Below are 20,001 nucleotides of genomic sequence, written 5' to 3' on the forward strand. Positions count from 1 at the left end.
ATTTTCTCAGAGAAACTTTAGAGAAAACTATTTATCTTTACATTTTAAATAAAACACACATATTTCTTACTTTAACGCAAGAGCGCATACACTCATGGTAGGAAAGTCAGAGATCACGAACAAATAAGAAGAATATTTAAAAGCAACCACAGTCTACCACCCACAAACAGCCACTATAAACATGTCTATATGTAGTCCATTTCTCCTGTCTGTCTCCCTCTCTCCAAAATATGTATTTTACAGAATACTGTAGCAATAATTTTTAACCTGCTTTATTTTCTTGATATTATCTTCAGCATCTTTCCGTGTCAAAAAATAAACCTCTGTAAAATTACTTTTAATGGTCAAATACTATTGTATTGGGTTATGGGTCATAATTTATTGCACCTCTTGTAGGTCATTTAGATGATGTCCAACATTTGCTATCTTAAATATCACTTCAATCATGGCAAAATACTCATACATACATAATTATTTCATTAAGATACATTTTCAGAAATAGAAGTAACAGGTCAAAGATAAGTCTATTTCTAAAACTTTTAATTCATTCTGTCAGATTGCTTCCTGAAAGGATGACACAATTTACACTCACAGCAAACAAGTGTGTGAGTTCCTATGTCCTCAAACCGTTGCCATTTCTTTCCAAGCTGATATGCAAAACATGGTGCCTTATTATTTTAATTTACAATCCCTTGATTGCTAAAGCGGTTCAACAGTCTTTCATCCATTTTCTGGCTCTTTGTATTTCTTTATATTCTTTTTCATCATTTTTAAAATCAATTTATTGCAAGAATTTCCTGCTCTGGCCTTGGCCCATTTTTCTCATAGGATATTCAAATGTTCTTACTGATTTTAAAGTAAATATTTTTTTTTATTAAGGCTAAGGAAATTAAGCATAAAGCAAAGGAAAATAATTTTACATTCTACAATATAGAATAAGTCTTCATAACTATATTTGGAATGGTTTTAAATGCAAAACTGGGTTTTCAGTATGCCAGTCAAGCTCTCCAATTTTTGGAAAGAGAAGTAGACAACTAGAGGGAATGAATTCCCTGATTCTTCATAACTATTAGCTTTAAAAGATACTCTGGCAATTTTGTTTGGAGATTTTTAAGAAGTACATGTTTTTAAAATAACAGCTGTTAGGTCCTTTGTCTATAAGAAGCAAAAGTCGTAGCTAGACATAAAGATAAGACAAAGTGCTTTGGTCAAACACTTATAGATCTCATGAGGTACTATATCACAAAGTTTTATTTTTCCATAGCTTTTCCAGATGAAAAATTTCGTCCCTAAAAAAAATGTACTAGCTCAAGAAGGGAAAGGATTTTAAAACAAACACAATACAAATTAAATACTTTCTGGGTCTCCTAATCTTGCACAGGGTCCCTTGTCAGTTGCTCTCTATCCTTTCCCCGACTCCACTCAACAAACATATTGAACAAATATTTACTTTGTGCCCATGCTGTGCCAGCCAGCATCCTCACACTTGAGAAACAACAGGAAACAAGACTAGCTCCCTGGTCTCATGACTCTTACAGCCCAGAAGGAAACAAGAGTATAAATAAGTAGACAAATACATGAATAAACAAAAGTTATTTTTACATCCTCTTTTTTATGCCAAAAACAAAAACCAACAAGACTGGTGAAGCTAATTTTGATTAGGTGGCCACACTTCCTTGTTTAATTCCTTCATAGCATGTGCGAGTATTTGTTTATTAATTTATCACCAGCATTTCCCATTAGCTATATAGGCTATATGAAGGCAAGGGACTTAGCAATCTTAAATACTGCTGCTTTCTCAGTGTTTAATATCATACATTTAAGATGCACTCTATAAATGTAGTGGATGGATAGATGGATGGATGGAGGGATCTATAAACTTTCTAAATAAGGTTATAAATAAGAGACTAATGTTGCACATTCCTCTCTAGCCTTATACAATGAACTCTATTTTCTGCTACATCTGGGCTTTCCTTTTTGTAGCTCATCCTTACCTGGAATCCCTCCACCTTGAGATCCTACATCTAAAATGCTTAGCCTGTGCCTGGCACAAAATCAGTAATCAATAAATATTACCAATTCAGTAATGTTAGGTTTTCATCATCATCCCTTGACCTTCTCAAGGGACCTTTCCTCCATGTAAACTTTTCCTGCCTTTCCAACCCCGCTGTTTTTTGTGTTGTGACCTCTGAATTCCTGCATCTGAAGTCTGTACTATCTCAGCACTAGGTGATGTTAGAAGGCCTTGGTCCTTGATGGCTTCGTGAGCATAAGCCCTGTACCCCAGCTATAAACATCTCCCAGAGTGCTCAGCAGAGCCTTAGAGGGACTCAGAAGCCCGCCTCCCCTCCCCCAACCCTTACCGATTTGCTGCTGGACCAAAATGAACTTCCCAGGAGACCACAGCAAGAATTAAAGAGAGTTTTCTAACTCCTAATCCACTACTTTGTCCATGCACAACACCCCACTAAACACTGTGCATTTGCAGACTCCGCTGAGGAAGGGAGCTTCCACCAGAGCCAGATGCCTTTCACAAAACACTGTGGGAACGCTAAGCTACAATGCAGTAGCCATATTCCCTAGCTTCTTATGGCCTGCTTTAGAAATCTTTAACCAAAGTTATTAGATACATATTGGAAGAGTCAATGTCACTTTGATCAGGGCCCTGGTAGTGCAGTGATTAAAAGCTTGGCTGTTAAGCAAAGTTTGGCAATTGGAATCCACCAGCAGCTCCTTGGAAACCCTATGGGGTGGTTATACCCTGTCCTACAGGATCGTTACGAGTTGGAATCAACAAACAACAACAACAAAAAAAAACAGGTTTGGTTTTTTGTTGTTTGTTTTTAGATCAGAGACATAAAAAATGTTTCTACAAGTGAGATCACCAATGAGACCTAGAATGAGGAAAAACTCTGTGATACCACCAGGCCTATAGGCTGGCATCCCATACTACACACTCTTCTATGAGAGAAAATTTGAAATACCAATAGACCACAGAAAACTAAACCTGCAGTCATTTCATTCTCTATCCTCTGTTATTTATTTATTTATTTGTGTGTGTGTGTGGACAAATGAACTGCCAGACAAGGCCAGCTGCATGGCAATGAAAACCAAAGGAAAAAAAAAAAAATCACCAAACCTGTTGCTGTCTAGTGGAGACAACCTTACAGGACAGGGTAGAACTGCCCCATAGGGTTTCCAAGGCTGTAATCCTTACCAAAGTAGACTGTCACATCTTTCTCCCATGGGGCAGCTAGTGGGTTCGAACTGCTGACCGTTTGGCTAGCAGCCAAGCTTTTAAACACTGCACTACCAGGGCTCCTTAAGGAGGGTATTCCCTTAAATATCCAAGTTCTTCTTAAACGCAACCTTCCTTATAACCTTCCTTCCAGTGTTCCTAAATTTGTTACTATCTCTGATTGTGGGCTGGGCACGTTTCCTGTGCCCAGGTTTCCCTTACGCAAGCTTTTAGCTATGATTCCTCATTCTAATGGAGGCTCTGGTGGCGCAACACAGTTAAGTGCTTGGCTGCTAATTGAAAGGTTGGCGGTTCGAACCCACCAGCGGCTCCGAGGGAGAAAAGACATGGCGATCTGCTCCTATAAACATTACAGCCAAGAAAACCCTATGGGGCAGTTTGGCTGTGTCACACAGGGTCATTAAGAGTTGAATTGACTTGACAGCATACAACAACCTTATTCTAATAGCTGCGACATGGAGAATGTGCTGACATGCCCTTTTAACTTACTTGTGACTTGAAGATATTTCAAATTGTCCTTCCCAGACTCAGGAAACGGAAGTTCTTTCTGCAATGGAAGCTCAACTTCCCTTTATTTCTTGGCCATTTTTTATTACTGATTAATTTATTTTCTTAGATCTACTATATTTTCCTTAAAGTGCTGGATTAGGCTTGAGAATCTTGACATAAATGCACCATGTTTTACTTCTAAAACTCTTCCTGCTGATGATCGTGCACTTTCTCAGTTGTTGCCTAGGCTGCTTTCTAGGGCATGGCTGATGGCTCTGTGAATCCAGTGTGGATTCTTTCTCCTTAAATATATTGCTTTGCATTTGCCAACACTGAACTCAATAATGACTTTTCTACCCACCTGAATACCTCTGAACGCCCTACTGGAGAATCCAAGTTGGCTTAGTATTTTGTCTCATGGAAGAGGTTAGTGTCACCTACAAAGCTGGAGATTTTATGGTAGACTTCTTCCAAGAGATAATTATTAAAAGTCTTAGAGTGTCACTGTTACAAGAAATGTCTGTTCATCTCTACCCTTTGTTTCTAGCCCCTAAGTCATTCACTCTCCTACCCCTTCAAGATTGTCAAAGTTTTCTAGAAGTGCACTGATGTTTTTTCATCCACGTGCATATTTATCCAATGAATAAAATGCTAATAGACGTGTCTCCAGTTTCTGAAATCCATATTACACATCCTTTGATAAAGTGTCATTTGCTTAAGGATTTATATGACCCTTTAGTGTTTTTTTTTTTTTTTTAGTGTAGGAATAGAGACTTGGAAACTGGTGTTAAACCTTCCTTAATTTACTTCCTCAATAAAGATTCTCAGACTCACATTTTGTAAATGTTGATATGTGCAACCAGGAAAGGACATTGTAATAAACTGGGGTTCCCTCCTATGACTGGAAATCATGTGATTTGAGTGAATGGCTCGTTTTAGCATGATAGGAACATGGCTGGGATATAATTTCCACACTTTAAAAAAATTACAAAGCATGTGTCTTTGTCATCTAGTTCTGGCTATAACAGAAATACCACAAGTAGACGGCTTTAACAAAGAGCAATTCATTTCCTCATGGTAAAGTAGGCTAAAAATCCAAATTCAGGGTGTCAGCTCCAGGGGAAGGTTTTCTCTCTCTGTCAGTCTTCTCATCAATCTTCCCCCAGACTAGAAGCTTCTCTGTGCAGGTACCCCGGGTCCAAGGGATGCTCTCTGCTCCTGGCACTGCTTTCTTGGTGGTAGAAGGTCCCCCCTCTCTGCCCACTTCCCTTTCTTTTTATCTCTTGAGAGATAAAAGGTGGTGCAGGCCACACCCCAGGGAAACTGCCTTTACAGTGGGTCAGAGAAATGACCTGGGTAAAGGTGTTACAATCCCACCCTAATCCTCTAACATAAAATTACAATAACAAAATGGAAGACAACCACACAATACTGGGAATCATGGCCTAACAAAGGTGACACATATTTTGGGGGGATACAAATCAATCCATGAAAGCATGTAATCATGAACATATTAAATCCTGAGTGGATTTCTCTTCTAAAAAAATGATGAGTCCACATAAAAACTACATGTTTAGTACTCTGATTTGTAAATAGCTATACAATACTAATATCTACCTGGTGAGAATGAGGGTATGAATAGGAAAATGGCTAGGATATTTCCAAAAAAGGCATGATGAAACAGTCTGATTTTGCTTTTAAAATTTATTTCAACTGAACCTAAGAAGGTAGTTCTTATTAACCTTAGTAGTTTACACACAAAGGAACAACCCTAAAGTACACCACTAGCTTGAAACATCAGAAAGAATGAAACCATGGGGAGCAGGCACGGGAGTCTGTTTAATGTAATATAAAGGAAGATGAGCTCTTCAGGAATACATGGCCATGGCCATTCTTCAGGGACAGTTAGGAAGCCCCTCATAGCTCTATAGTGGACATTACTGGATGTGATGGGTACGGTCGTGTGTCAGATTGGCTGGGCCATGGTTCTCAGTGGTTCGGCAGTTATGTAATGATACAGTTTGGTAATTATGCGATGATGTAGTTTGGAAGTTATGTAATGATGTGATTTGGCAGTTATATAATGATGTAGTCATCCTCCATGATGTGATCAGCCAATCAACAGTAAGGGGTATTTCCTCAGGGATGCAGCCTGCATTCAATCTATATATATGGTCATTCTGGCAAAGCGCGTTCTCTTGCTCTGGATCCTACACCTGACTCGTCATCCTCTGACATCCTGTTCGTGCGACATGAGCCAGCAACCTGCTACCTGACCTGCAAATCTTCGGATTTGACAGTTCCCATAGCCCCATGGGCCAAGAGCCTGTCATCTGACCTGCTGATCTTGGGTTCATCAGCCCCTGCAACCACGTGAATTAGGGGAAGCCTCCTACCTGATGCCCACCCAACAGATTTGGGACTTGCCAGCTTCCACAGATGCATGGGCCATTTCCTTCAGATAAATTTCTCTCTGTGTATATATATATGTATATATGTATATATATATATATATACATATATATATATGTATATATATATATATATATATGCTTCACTAGTTCTGCTTCTCTAGAGAACCCAGCCTAAAAGACTGGATTACTATAGCTTATAGGCTTGGCATAGTGGTTAAGTGCTGTGGCTGCTAACCAAGAGTTGGGCAGTTCGAATTCACCAGGCACTCCTTGGAACCTCTGTGGGGCAGTTCTACTCTGTCCTGTTGGGTCGCTATGAGTTGCAATCGACTCAACGGCAGTGGGTTTGTTTTTTTTATAGGCTCGTGTGGACATTCTATAGCAATGCTCTTCAAATGCTGGCAGGCATTAGAATCACCAGGAGGACTTTGGTAAAACACAGACTGCTGGGCCCACTCCCAGAGAGTCTGATTCAGTAGGTCTGCAACATAGCCCAAAATGTGCATTTCTAACAAGTTCCCAGGTGGTTCTATTGCTGCTGGTCTGGGCAACACTGTGCTTCACACAGAAATGACTGAATCCTTTGGGGGCATTTGATTCACCTGACATACAGTCCTAGAAAGCACTATATCTGCAACTGAGGCCCTACATCAACTATCAATGAAGTCCATGTGGCTGAAGTATTCTTCTTCCCAAAAGATTTCTCCTCTTGGATGGGTACTACATGCCCAACACCACATACAGGAGGCCCAGACAGTTACCTACACGGTAAGATTTGAGCACCACCTGCTACAAGACATCTGCTTGCCCGCATGCCAGGGAATACCATCCTGAAACACTCATCCCCTTGGGTAAGGGAGTTGTCATCTCCTGATATTAACATGCAAATGCTCTTGGGATAATAACTGCCATGAATTGAGAACTTGCCAAGTGCCAAGCCTGAGCCAAGTCCTTTACCAACATTACATCCTCGAATCCTCACAGCCACTCTGGGAAGTTGGTGTCCACATCTTCCTTCTACAGAGAATCACATAGCTGGTAACAGGCCAGCCTATGATTTGAATCTGAGTCTGTTTGATGCTCAAGGCCAGACTTCTAATCACTGCCTATATTTAGCTTGCAAATGAGTTAAGCAATAAATTGTCACCAGATATCAACACCTTGTAGAGAAATTACAAGGATCCCCTGTGGCACAACAGTTAAGCGCTCAGCTGCTAACCGAAAGGTTGGCAGTTGGAACCCACCCAGTGGCTCCATGTGAGAAAGGCTTGGTGATCTGTTCCCATAAACATTAAAAAAGCCTATAAAATCCTATAGGGAAGTTCTACTCTGTCACATGGGGTGGCTACAAGTCGGAATCGACTCAAAGGCACAGAGCAACAACAAAAGAGAAATTACATAGCACATCCTACAGCAGCAACTGCTGATAGAGAAGCATTGAGGAAATGGAAGATTGATGAGGCGGGGGACTAGGCACTGTTGAACCACTGCAAATTCCTTGGCCAGGGTTGGGGTGCTACAGTAAGGAGGAGGCAAATAGGGAAACATCTCCACATTCTGTAGGTACCATGAAGATTGAGAGAAAAGTTCCAAAGTTAGTCCTTCCAAGAAAACAAGGAGTGTGGGGATAACAATGATAAGCTACTGGTTTTCAACCAAGGGCTGGTGAGCATGCATGGATATGCAATGTTTTACATATATTTTTCTGGCACGTTATGTTCTATGTAGCAATTATGGGATTCAATTCTATTTTAAATGTTGTAGGAAGTATGATGGTGAATCCTTTCGTTATCATATGTACATATATAAAATTAGTCATCATTTAATAAATTTCTAAATTCAGATTTTTCTAGATTGAGTTTTCTTCCAACTGGTGGTATACGCGAGTGTAATTCTGGAAGGCAGTCAAAGGAAACATTAACTCCTTCACCTTAATTAAGGCTCATGTGTTTGGTAAATTATAACTATCCCTTTTAATTATTTTTTATATGTATTGCTAGAGATTAAAAGCAGTGCTGTAATTAATACAAAAATTGCTTCTCTTCTAAAAGGTGTGGATTCTGTCTGAAATAGTGAAATAATGAACTTGGAATGCTGGAAATGGCTCAGGGCACCATTGCCTGATCAGTGTGCATATACTACAGTCTAATAAGGTTGTTTTTTTTTTTTTTTTTGAAGCCAAGGAGTCAGCACAGTTTATATATTTGGGACCATAATGCTATTATCAGTCTATTTACAGGGAGGAAACCAAAGCACAGGGAAAAAGAACACTGGCAGTAGAAACATATAGACCTGAATTTAACTTCCAATCCTTCTCTCACCAAGCCCTGTGACCTCCAGTGAATTACTGAACCTCTCTGAGCCTGTATTTTCTCATCTACAAAAGAGAGATAATATCAAAGGGAACCAAACCGGTTATTGTCAAGTGGACTCTGACTGATGGCCACCCCCTGTGTGGCAGAGTAGAACTGTGCTTCATAGTGTTTTCAATGGCTGATTTTTTGGGAAGTCACCAGGCCTTTCTTCTAAGGAGCCTCTGGGTGGACTCGAACCTCCAGCCTTTCAGTTAGCAGCTGAATGGGTTAAAGGTTTCTCCACCCAGGGACTCCATCAAAGTTAACAGAACCCTCCTAAGTCTCAAAGTGGATGGTAAAACCATTACTGGTCCCCGCTTTCCCCCATCCCATATCTCCCCAAACATCACTTTTCCATATCTGCAAAGGTCAGGTAGGACCAGTGCAGATTCAGCAAACAGTCGGGGGTCATTCTAAGGTTATTAGCTGTGAGTGGAAGCAGATAGAAAAAACAAACTCCAGGCTAAGTAGCCTCTGAAATTTTTCTCTGCTTTTCAGAATCAAAGAAGCATCTTCTCAAAACCTGAATGACTCACAAGAACTCTCTAACGAATCCACCAAGCCAGAGGTAACCTGGGTTTCCTTAAGTGTGTTGACACTTGAGCTGAGTTTTGGAGGTACTAAATGTATTTCCATCATTTGGTCCCAGCCTATGAGCAAATAATAGTAACAGCAACCCTTTTTGAGAGCTGAGCGTGTGCTAGGTTCTATGCTAAATATATTTACTTCACAAACATTACATCATGCAGTTCTACCCCTGACCGTGAGCAGTAACAATTTTTATTATTCCCATTTTGTAGAGTAGGGAACAGGCAAACATGTTAACTACCACTTCCCATCCTCCTAGTTACTTAGTTTAATTTACAAGGACCACGCTGAGACTGGAAGCTAGAAATTGTTCTACATACAAAACCAGAGCTCTTTGAGTTCTGTGGTATATAATCTTTCAAATGAACACCTTACCATATATAATCCAGAACAATGATAACTGACAATATGAAAACATAATTTGTGACTCAGTGTATGTGACTGGTAGACAGCGACTCTTTGATATTATTAAAGCTGTTATTATTAATAATATTATTACTGGTTACTCTCAAGGTGTATTATAATACCCTCACAGATATCGTTTAAGATGGAATCTTTCTTGGGATTTTTCTCTTTAGGCTAAGCCTAGAATTTTATTTGTGTTTGGTTCATCCTCCTGTTTCTAGAAAAGAAATTATACAGGCCAATGTCATGACTTTCAAACTGTATTACCATAAACCGAAAGGGAGAAAGAAACACATGTTACATTGTACCCCATTATTATGTTCTATAGTATGATAATACTTCGTATTCTACTTGATTTTATTTTATTTTTTTGAGTGCTAGTCCTGACTCACAACATTGATTTTGAAACCGACAATAGGTCATATCCTGTGTGTTGACATATAAACCCACATGCACATGGGCCTAAACATGCACCAAGATATATAGCTTCAAATTTAAGTCAACTTCGACAGGCTTAAAATTAATCTCTTTGCATTAGTCCGTGTTACTCAGTGAGATTTAATTTTAAGCTAACTGTTTTGTCTCTGGTCCACACATTTAACTTGTGATACAACCAAAAGTACCTAGCACTTTCTGACAGTTTGCTGAATGAATGACAATACGGATGTTGCTTCTGTAAATAATTTATATTTGTATGATGTGTGAATTCTTCATGTTTTATTCTAGTTTCCTAGTCTGCATTTTATCACTTAATATAATAAATATGTGAATATGTGAATTATTTTTGCATTAACTGCCATTTGAATTACTCGTGCTGCTATTCCTCTTTATTTTCCATCAATTTTGACATTATTAGAGGATTTAGATATTATTTCAAAATTGAAATTCCACATCTCTTAAATATATTTCTTTAAGAAAATTAATTTCTCCTTCAAAAGAGGGAAACTGTACTGTTTACCCTTACAATGCTAACCATTGAGTTCCTGGTAGTACAAATGGTTAATGTGCTCAGCTGCTAACTGAAAGGTTGGAGGTTCAAGTCCACCCAGAGGTTCCTCAGAAGAAAAGCCTGGTCACCTACCTCCAAAAAAGCAGCCATTGAAAACTCTGTGGAGCATAGTTCTACTCTGACATACGTGAGGTCACCGTGAGTCGGGGTTGATTCAATGGCAACTAGTTTTTTCATGCTGACCGCAGCCTCTGGGGACCATTGGTGAGTTCAACTGAATCAGCAGTGACTTCAGAAAAGCCACATAACCTCTCTAAGCTGGTTTCCCTGTCTGTAAAATGGAGATGATAAAAGGACCTACCGCACAGGATTTGTTGAACAACGATGAGGCTCTCATCTTTTAAGCACTCAGTTATTTCATTACCGGTCTTTTCAAAAGCAGAAAAAATAGCAGCAGCTCCACATTCCGGGAGCCTGTTCAAAGAGTTTTCTTCAGATTAGCTTCACCTTACTTTGGCTTCTACAACCTCAAGGAGCTTAATTTAATTTTAGAAAAACTTTCTCTTGGCAAGTTTTGGGTTTTGTAAACAAAGAAGAAAAACTTTAAGTTTGCCTAATTTTACACTGGAGGGTACTGGGAAGACATAAATCTGTTTGTGTTGAAAGACAGTGAGAAGAAGACTTCAAGTAAATGCTGAAAAATGGCTAAAAAGACCAGCTTTTGCTGCTTTGTTCCGTAAATACGTGAGTCTCATGAAACTATCATACTGTATTTTTTAATATAATTTTAAGCCAATCAAATAATACTAAAAAAAGTGAGACTATTAAGCTACCAGAGGTTTCATTAAATACATCTATGAAGAAAGAAAATAATTAGAATCCATGCCAAAAATATGAACTCAAATAAAAGTATAGGTTGCATGTTTGAGATGACAGCATGGCATTGTAGCCATATATATTAAATAAGAAAGGTCACACTGATGAGGGAAAAAACAACACAGTGCCCAGTAAATGGGGGAAAAGAAATGAAAAGAGGAAATAATGTACTTTACAGCATTAAATATAGTGGGTCTACTAAGTGGTTTCAGTTATTCATGTGTGTGTGTGAGTGTGTGTGTGTGCATGTGTGTGTGCATGTGCGTGTGTGTTAATTTTGAAAGTTCATCAACTAAGCCAGTATCTCTTTATGGGACAGCTTTACCCTCTCGCTAACGCAGAGTGTCTCAGAGGGGTATCCACACATCCATTACATGCTTTCAACCTCTCTGTAATGTCCCTTCTGGTTGTCCACTCAAGACTTTAGAATCACCACCAGTGCAGAAACACTTTAGAAGAAACAACTTATTAAACAGTAATGCCCTGGAACCAGTTACACACACTTCCTAAGAGCAGTGAAGAAATAATGATAAAGTGCTAAAGGAATTGCAATTTTTTACTCTCCAATCTCGCTACTTTATTTTTTTTTAAAGCTTGTTTCCCATTTGCTGAAACAGTTATGATTTCTAATTAATTAATTTTAAAAGGTGACATTTCCCTTGTATTTCTATGCTGGCAACTAAGTCTTACAGTTGTTAAAAAAAGTTTCATCAGAAGGTCTACAGTATAATAAAATAATATTTAAATATGACACATTAAAGTCCCCAAAGGGCATCTGGCCTCCCAGCATCCAGAACGGTACTATCAAAAGTGATCCTTTCAGCATGGAAGAGGAGAGAGTGCAATCCCAGCCTGATTTCCCAGTTAACTAGGCCTGTGTCCACTTGCTATAACTGTCACTGAGATACACAAAACCATACCTGACAGTTTGCTCATCAACTAGTCAACATTTATGAAGCATCTATTTCGTGCCAGGCTCTGCCAGGTGAGGGGTATACAAAGGTAAAAAGACAAGTTCCCTCTGCACTCAAAAAGTTCCACTTCACCTGGGATGGACAGAATGTAAATCAAGTGAAACACCCAAAGTACTACTGTCTGGACGTAAACCAAAGCCCATGCCCTAGGTCTTCACTAGTCACACCTGCAGAGGAAGAAGTGACTCCTCCAGAGCTGTTGTCCTTGACAGAGTGAGTTTCTGGGATTCATACTGAGGCATGTGTGCAATAAATGAAAACCCATCATGGCTTAATTATTATTGAACATTATTATTTTCTCACTGAACAAATATTAACCTTTAAAAAAAGAAAACAAACTTGGATTTTATAATACTTTAAAACAAAAAACATTCATAGCTGACTGTACTTTTATCACATAAATGTTTCCTAACCAAATGTTGAAGATGGAAAAAAATGTCCAGTAACTGTAGCTACAGCACTTCTCTGCAAAACAGACCATATCTTATGCTGCAGGTGAATGTGGTAACAGAGCTGATGAAAAAGAGAGGGAGAATATGGATCTGCACGTTGGGGAGTTTCTGGCCCACAACCCAGCTTCCCCCTCACATCTGGTCCTGTGGAGGAAGCTGGGATCAAGCTGGCTTTCCTGACTTAGTTGTGACTTACCACCTTGGTTCTCAATGGAATTTTGTTTTTAAAGTTGTAGGCTTTCAAAAGGTTTTTTTTTTTTAATTCTTTTTTTTAAAATCACAGTTACCTTTCCTATCTGTTCAGAAATGTGAAAAGAGTCTACAAAAAAAAAAAATCAAAAACTGAAATTCCATTTGAGTTATTTTCAAAGGAGGAAAACCCACATTTTCGTATCTGCAGGGAGAAAGCAGGTTTGCATAATCCTGGGGGGAAGAACAGCTCTCCAGAGAACTAAGCTAAACAAAAGTAGAAACTCTGGTGAAGAGAGAAGTGAGTAGCTGGATACTTTTGTCTGTTGGGCCTGTTTGGGCCACGAGTTCACTCAGCCACTTGACCTCCTGGGAGGCAGCAGTCGTGCCCTCTCCCCCATCCCAATCCCTACCACTCCAACTCTCCACCCAACCCTCTACCCTCCCGTTTTTCTTCATAATTCTCAGAGTAGCCTAAAGAAAGCACACCTGTAGCACACTCCCGAAGCCAGTCTCTTGTTGTAGTCAGCTGCCATCTAATCAACCCCCAACTCATGGCGACCCCATACACAATGCAACGAAACTGTCAAGTCCTATGCTATCCCCATGACCAGTGGTAGATCGGACCATTAGGATCCATAGGCTTTTCATTGGCTGATTTTCAGAAGTAGATAGCCAGGTCTTTCTTCCTAGTCTGTCTGAGTCTGGAAGCTCTGCTGAAACCTGTTCAGCATCACAGCCACACACAAGCCTCCACTGGCAGATGGGTGGTGGCTGCACATGAGGTGCATTGCCGGGAATCGAACCTGGAAGGCAAGAATTCTACCACTGAACCACCAATGCCAGTCCCCTCCAGGAAACAATAAAAAAAAAAAAAAAAAAGAGAGTGTTACTTAATGTTAATTACAATTCCTATTTGAAAGTAGAGTATGACTCCACACCGAGGAGAGTTCCTAGGCTGGGGCAGAACCACCGAGCTGAACAATTCACAGTGGTCAGCTTGGCAAAATTCTGTTGTTAGAGTTTTTTTGAAAGGCTCCTCTTTGACCTTCGAAGGGAATTATGAAGAACTAAGATTGAAGACATGTTTTGAGTTTTGATATAGTCGGAACTTAGGTTTTCATGGGAAGCTTTACCTTCATATAAAGCTAGCAATAGAGCACGATTTAACAATTGGCTCTTAAGAAATGGAATTGTATTTGAGCACTGGTGAACATCCTGTAATCACACGCTAATAACCAAAGATGTACTATAATTACCTGCTAATTACTATGGAAAACTACAGGATTAATATTAACAATATAGCTAATATATCCTAATACAGGGAAAGATTACCATGAACCCAGAATTAAAGGCAGAGATTGAATAAACAGCGTATGGTTAGCTTCACAATTAACTACAAAATTATATCAATGATGGTTATATTGGATGTGACTGTAAACAAATATTTCTTCTTCGAATGTACTTGTGAATCGGTCTCAGTACATTACAAGCCATACCACCCATTATGAAAATGTAAAAACTGTGAAGTTCATTATTTTGGAATAGTTGCATTGTAAAGTAGTAAAGCAGTTCTTTATTCTGTTCCATAGAGAGACATATGTAACTGTGCTGTAAATTATCTGTTGTAGTTTCTGGCTTTCATTTTCTAAAGTTAACATTAATTTCTGAACCTCTGTTCTTCTAATTGTCCTTTCCTGTTTGAAAGCTAACAATAGAAAAATGTGTCTTCTCCAGAAAGTGCTTTTGGGATTATCCACTGATTGAGTAAATTTGACACTAATCCAGTTAATTTGGTGATTTGCAATTCATTGCAAATATTTTTTAAATGGCACACACTGTACAAGGCTGGATAACCTGCACTGTGCAAACAAGTCCAGGGGAACTCCCACCCTGCTGCCTGTGTGCTATGTGTGCCTCCAAATCAACATGTCCCTGACTGAACTCAGTCCCGAGCCAACCTCCGCTCCCCCAGCACTTGAGTAGTTTGAAGGCAAGGGCTCTGCCTTAATTACCTTTGAATCGCCACTGTCTAACAAATGATCTGGCACATAGCAGGTGCTCAATAAATGCTTGCTGAATGAATGTGGAATAACTATGCCTTTTTTCAAGCCGGTATCAACAAATATAGGGCCATGACTAACTCCATGTTTCATTATGAAGAGGATCTCACACTCAGAGATAACCAAACTACAAATATAATCTGCATGGCTATTCCATACGGGAGGTATATTGACACAGGAATGCTCCTTGGGCTGCAGACTGCAAACTTATTTATGACCTTGAATAACTGTTGTTGCTCAGTGAACTCAGAAGAAGGAACTTGTCCGACTTGGAGAACGCTGCTTGTGTGACTTTGAAAAGCAGCAGGATCTACTTGGGCCTTGCCTTGTTTGCTTTAGTTTTATCAAGTCAGAAGTCATTGCTAATGCTTCCTTCTCCCCTTCCCCCCTCCAAAATAGTTTATACCTAGCACACAAGAACCAATCAGAATTGACTTTCAGATATGTCAGAACAGCAGTCAAGAATCCTGCCACCCAGACCCCAGAACTTTTCTCCAGATCTGGATGTCTTCAGTTACTCTACATACACCCATGCCTGGTGGGTGCCAAGCACTAACTTAGGAGACAAGATAGAGGTGAAGAGGGGGACGATACATGGTGGAATGAGAGAAAGAACAATAAAGACAACAAGGGGTGCAAACTCTGGCATTCTTGGGTCCCATCCTACCTACACCACATACCAGGCTGTAACCTTGGGTAGAATTCTTAACCTTTCATTCTCAGTTTCTGAATAACAAAATGGGTAGCTTTGAGGACAAAATGTTGATATGTGGGGTATATTAAGTGCCTAGAACACAGGAGGCAATGAATACATGTATGGCAGCTGTTATTAAGATACAGTCTATTCCTTCATGAGGCCTACACTCTGCCAGCAGAATAAGAGTCTCATTCACTCATTATTCATTTACTCATTCATTAGGATATATTTATTTAACGCTCACTATGTCTCAAGCCCTATGCTAAGAATTGGGGCCAGAGTAGAGAACAAAACAAACAAGTCTCTGCTCTCATGGAGCTTTCTTTCTAGCAGGAGGAGGAAAAGCAATAAGAAATATAAACATATGTAAGTAACGAACATCTTGGGTGGTGATAAGTTCTCTGAAGTAAATAAGGATAAGGGAGATTGAGTGCGACAAGGGTACAACGTTCAGGTAAGGTGACAGGGAAGACCTCTCTGATAAGGTAACAAGCAAACACCTGAAAGAAGTGAGAGGGTGAGTGGTATAAATATCTGTCCAAAGACCATCCTGGACAGAGGGGGTAGCTACCGCAGGAACAGGCCTGGTGTGATGCAGGAAGAGCCTCACTGGGAACTCCGCTCATGTGACAAGGCACCTGGACCGCCAGGCCTCGAAGCTCTCTGAGGAGCAGCCTCCTTCCTCAGGCTCCCACTCTCCAAAAACAGAACTCCCCTGGACACATGGGATTCCTCTCTCTATCAGGCAACCAGCACGCTGCTCAGAGAATTACCGTATTTTTCCACAAATAATCCACCCATCGTATGTTTTTTGCCAACCACACAACCCCCTTGCACATTATTTTCCCAGGCACACTATGTGTGTTATATGTGTGGGCACGTTATTTACGTGGGTACATTATTTGCAGAAAAATGCAGTAGCTGTGGGAGATGAGGGAACAGGCCTCAAAGAACAACTGACAACCAAGTTGAAGTTAAGATAAGTTTCTGTACAGAAAGGCGTAAGAATATTCGCCAGACATCGTTATTACGGGGTACAAGAGTCGGCAGAACAATCCTTGAGCATGCGTGCTGAAGGGATGCCAAACGAAGGAAAGACATAATGGGAGGTGAAGCTGGATCAGCTTTGTTGCTGGTGGAGGTCTGGAGTAGAGGCAGAGCAGCCCAGTGTAGGCAGACAGGTCTGACTATCCTGGGCACCCCAGAAAACATGATGAAAAATGGCACATATTCATTCAAGCTTCATTTGAGGATATGCGTGGTTGCCCTAAAACCCACCATAGACTCCAGGGACTACCAGTTAGCAATCTCTGCTTTAGCTAGAGAGACCTAATCTTGACCCCTCAACTCCAGCTTCAAGGTCACCGCCTGGATGGCTCAGCTGAATTTGCTGACCAGACTGGAATTCACAGTTGCTGGTAAAGATTTGGAAACTGCAACTTTGAGTCCTACTTTAACCTCCAGCTTCTTTGGAGGCTTTGATAAAGAAATACAATAAATAATCTTAGATTCTTCTTTCTCTTTTTTTAGGCCATTACAATGTCCTCAAGGAAAATTGGCAAATGTAAAGCACTTCCACCTCCCTTCACCTTAAATAGGCATCGGTAACCCTCTGAAATACACCTGGTTGTGGCCTCATAAACGTTCTCAACACAGCACTCCAGGGTCATGACCAATGGTGCCTCTGTCCAAATGCACATGCCGTCCCAGGCTCGTTCTCCTTTACGCACAAAAATCGTGCTAACAACCCACTGCAGAGCAATACGTGGTTTTGCTCCAGAAGAGCAGCAGAACAATGAATTAGATGATGTTTTTGCATGTTCCCTCACCCTGTGAGAGCAGCTGCCAGGTAGCTAGCTGAAATTAGGAGAATAGATTGTGCTCAGAAAATAGATCATCCCTTTGAATCTAAGGGGCTTATTCAATGCCTTGATCTTCGGTTCAAAGCCAGTAGCCCAACTAGCCATAATGCTACTCAGTAAAAGTCACAGACCTCAAAGGTAAAGTGTGTGTGTGCACGTGCGTATAGTGTTGTACGAAGGACAAGAGTCTGAAGGAAGGAAGGAGGTGATAAAGAAGACAGATGAGATATGAAATCCTACAAGATCTGAGAAATCATTCTAGTCCAAAATAATAAATAAGCCCTGTAATGATATCAAAGTTAAATCAACAGATATGCCAATAAAATCCTTTTATTATCTGCCTTGTTTGGACTTAGTCCATATTTCTATTTAATTGCTCCTCTCATTTTCTTGGGTCATAATTATAAGGCTAAATTCTCAAATAAAATAAAATCATTCCTCTGCTCTATGCCAATTGGCTAAAAAGCAGGTTAAGGCAAGTTTCCCCGAATCCCTTGCCCTAGTCAGCCTGCCCCAGAGGTTCAGTGCATCGACCCGAGTTAGGAAGCCTGTTCTTATCCCAACCCTTGCACTAATTATCCAAGGACAAGTCATTTGAGAGGGAGGGAGGTAGAGTGTGGATGAGTCTCTATAGACCTGTTTCCTTGTTTATAAGACAAATAAGTATGTTTAACTAGTTAATAGAAAGGGTGTGTGTGTGTGTGTCTCTGTGTGTGTGTGTGTCTGTGTGCCCCCACATGTTGGGGGAGGAGTGGCTCAGCTATTTTGCAGTACAAAGCACTAATTAGTTTCCAAGTGTTCAAAGCTGATTTCTAACCTTAACCTAGGCACCTTTTTGCCATGGGTCACAGGATCTTAGCAAGGGTGGGATGGAAGATTTTAAAAAATCCAGCATTGCAGTGGGTAAGAAATCAAAACAAACATCCTTTTAATGACCCAGTGACACCTTCTGACACCCAACACAACGGAAGCCTTGCTTTCCTACACCCTTCTTGGTCCGCAAAATGGAGTGATAAAGCCTACAAATAAGAAACCACGTATTTCTTATGAAAACAGCATTATGTAAAGAGTTAAAATCACTTAGAAACATGTCAGTATATGTGTTTCTAAGTAACTTTCAGAAACTTTAAGATCCCCTTTGTTTTGTATCTCTCAGAGGTGGACTCCTGCAAACCACATGTTCTAGGGCCTTGCACTCTCTGGCTTTGGGTTACATTGGGCCAATGGGAAGCAATACCAGGACAATGGGAGGCAGGGAAAAGCCAGGATATTTCTCCTCCTCCCTGTTGGCACTGAGCGATGTCTCTGAAGTGATTCCTCTGGGGTTCCGCCTCTCACTGTGGTCCCAGCTCCTGCAGAGGCAACCTCTTCAGGGTCTGAGCTCCTGCTGGGTGGCTCCTGCTAACACCACCTTCTCCCTTTGTTCCCTCAGCCTACAGGTAATAACTGCAGATCCTGCCATTGCTCATCTCTGGATTGGCTCACTGTACCTTCAGCCCATCCAACCTTTGCAATGCATCTCCTCCATTGAGCTACTTGGCATGGGCTCTGCTCCCCTGACTGGACCTTAAGTGATGACTGACCAGAAGTGTAGGGATCTCCAGAGAACAGGCATCATTTTTAGGAGGAAACAGGCTCTAGAAAATGTGCCTAGCATGTTCATTCCTTCTTTACTGGCAGAAAAATTCAAGTCTTTTAAACGCTTTAGTTCACCTGATCACCTAGTACTACTTGCACTAGGTTGTTGGAGTAGAAGCAGCAATGGTTGGAGAACTAGTGACTAGAGCTAACTACCTAATCATGTGACCTTCACCAAGTGCCTTAGCGCTGCATGAGCCTGAGTTTATTCATGTCAAAGGGCTAAGCATTCATCTGACCTGCTTGCCCACCTGCTAAGCTCAAACACGGGAGGGTATGGAAACATGCTCTAGAAACGCAAACAATCCTTCTAAATCTAAATATATCTCTACTATTATGTGACGCACAGTTGCCTTTCATGGAAGAGAAAATGCTTTTCTCTGGACCTAGCCTGATTTTGTTGTGCTGGCCCGATGGGAATGAAATATGTTAACATGAAAAGTGCATAGACTAGCCTGGCCTATCCCAGGAGAGATGTGGGTGCTCTCTGTGATCACTGCGCTGGGCCTTCTTTGGCATCACGACACCCTGCCACTTCATCAAAGACTGTGGCCAACTTACCGATGTCGAGGACCCTCTGCTTGGCCGTGTGCTGCCGAGAGTGCCAGTACTTCCAGTATTTCAGCTGCTCATCTCGGTTTTTGTCTTCACTGAAGACCACCATCACCACGCTCTGCAGAAGGGAGAATCACGGAGCTTACTTTCTGTTCAGTCTAGGTTGCCTCAAACACGCTCCAGTTCCGGCAGTTCCGCCCAAGGTGTGTTCTGTAATGCTGTTTTCTTGGTTGAGAA

At 40.7% G+C, this 20,001-nt stretch overlaps 1 protein-coding gene across 3 annotated transcripts in view; it reads right to left on the bottom strand.

The window, feature by feature from the left end:
* The window catches only part of GRHL2 (grainyhead like transcription factor 2), a 164,780-nt gene that overhangs the window by 69,043 nt on the left and 75,736 nt on the right, over nucleotides 1–20,001 (bottom strand). For all 3 annotated transcript variants that reach the window (XM_049853820.1, XM_049853819.1, XM_049853818.1), the window contains exon 7: nucleotides 19,771–19,882. In XM_049853820.1, coding sequence (XP_049709777.1) covers nucleotides 19,771–19,882 — 112 coding nt within the window. The remainder of the gene's footprint in view (nucleotides 1–19,770; nucleotides 19,883–20,001) is intronic.

Source organism: Elephas maximus, chromosome 15 (genome assembly GCF_024166365.1).
Source record: "Elephas maximus indicus isolate mEleMax1 chromosome 15, mEleMax1 primary haplotype, whole genome shotgun sequence".
NCBI lineage: Eukaryota > Metazoa > Chordata > Mammalia > Proboscidea > Elephantidae > Elephas > Elephas maximus.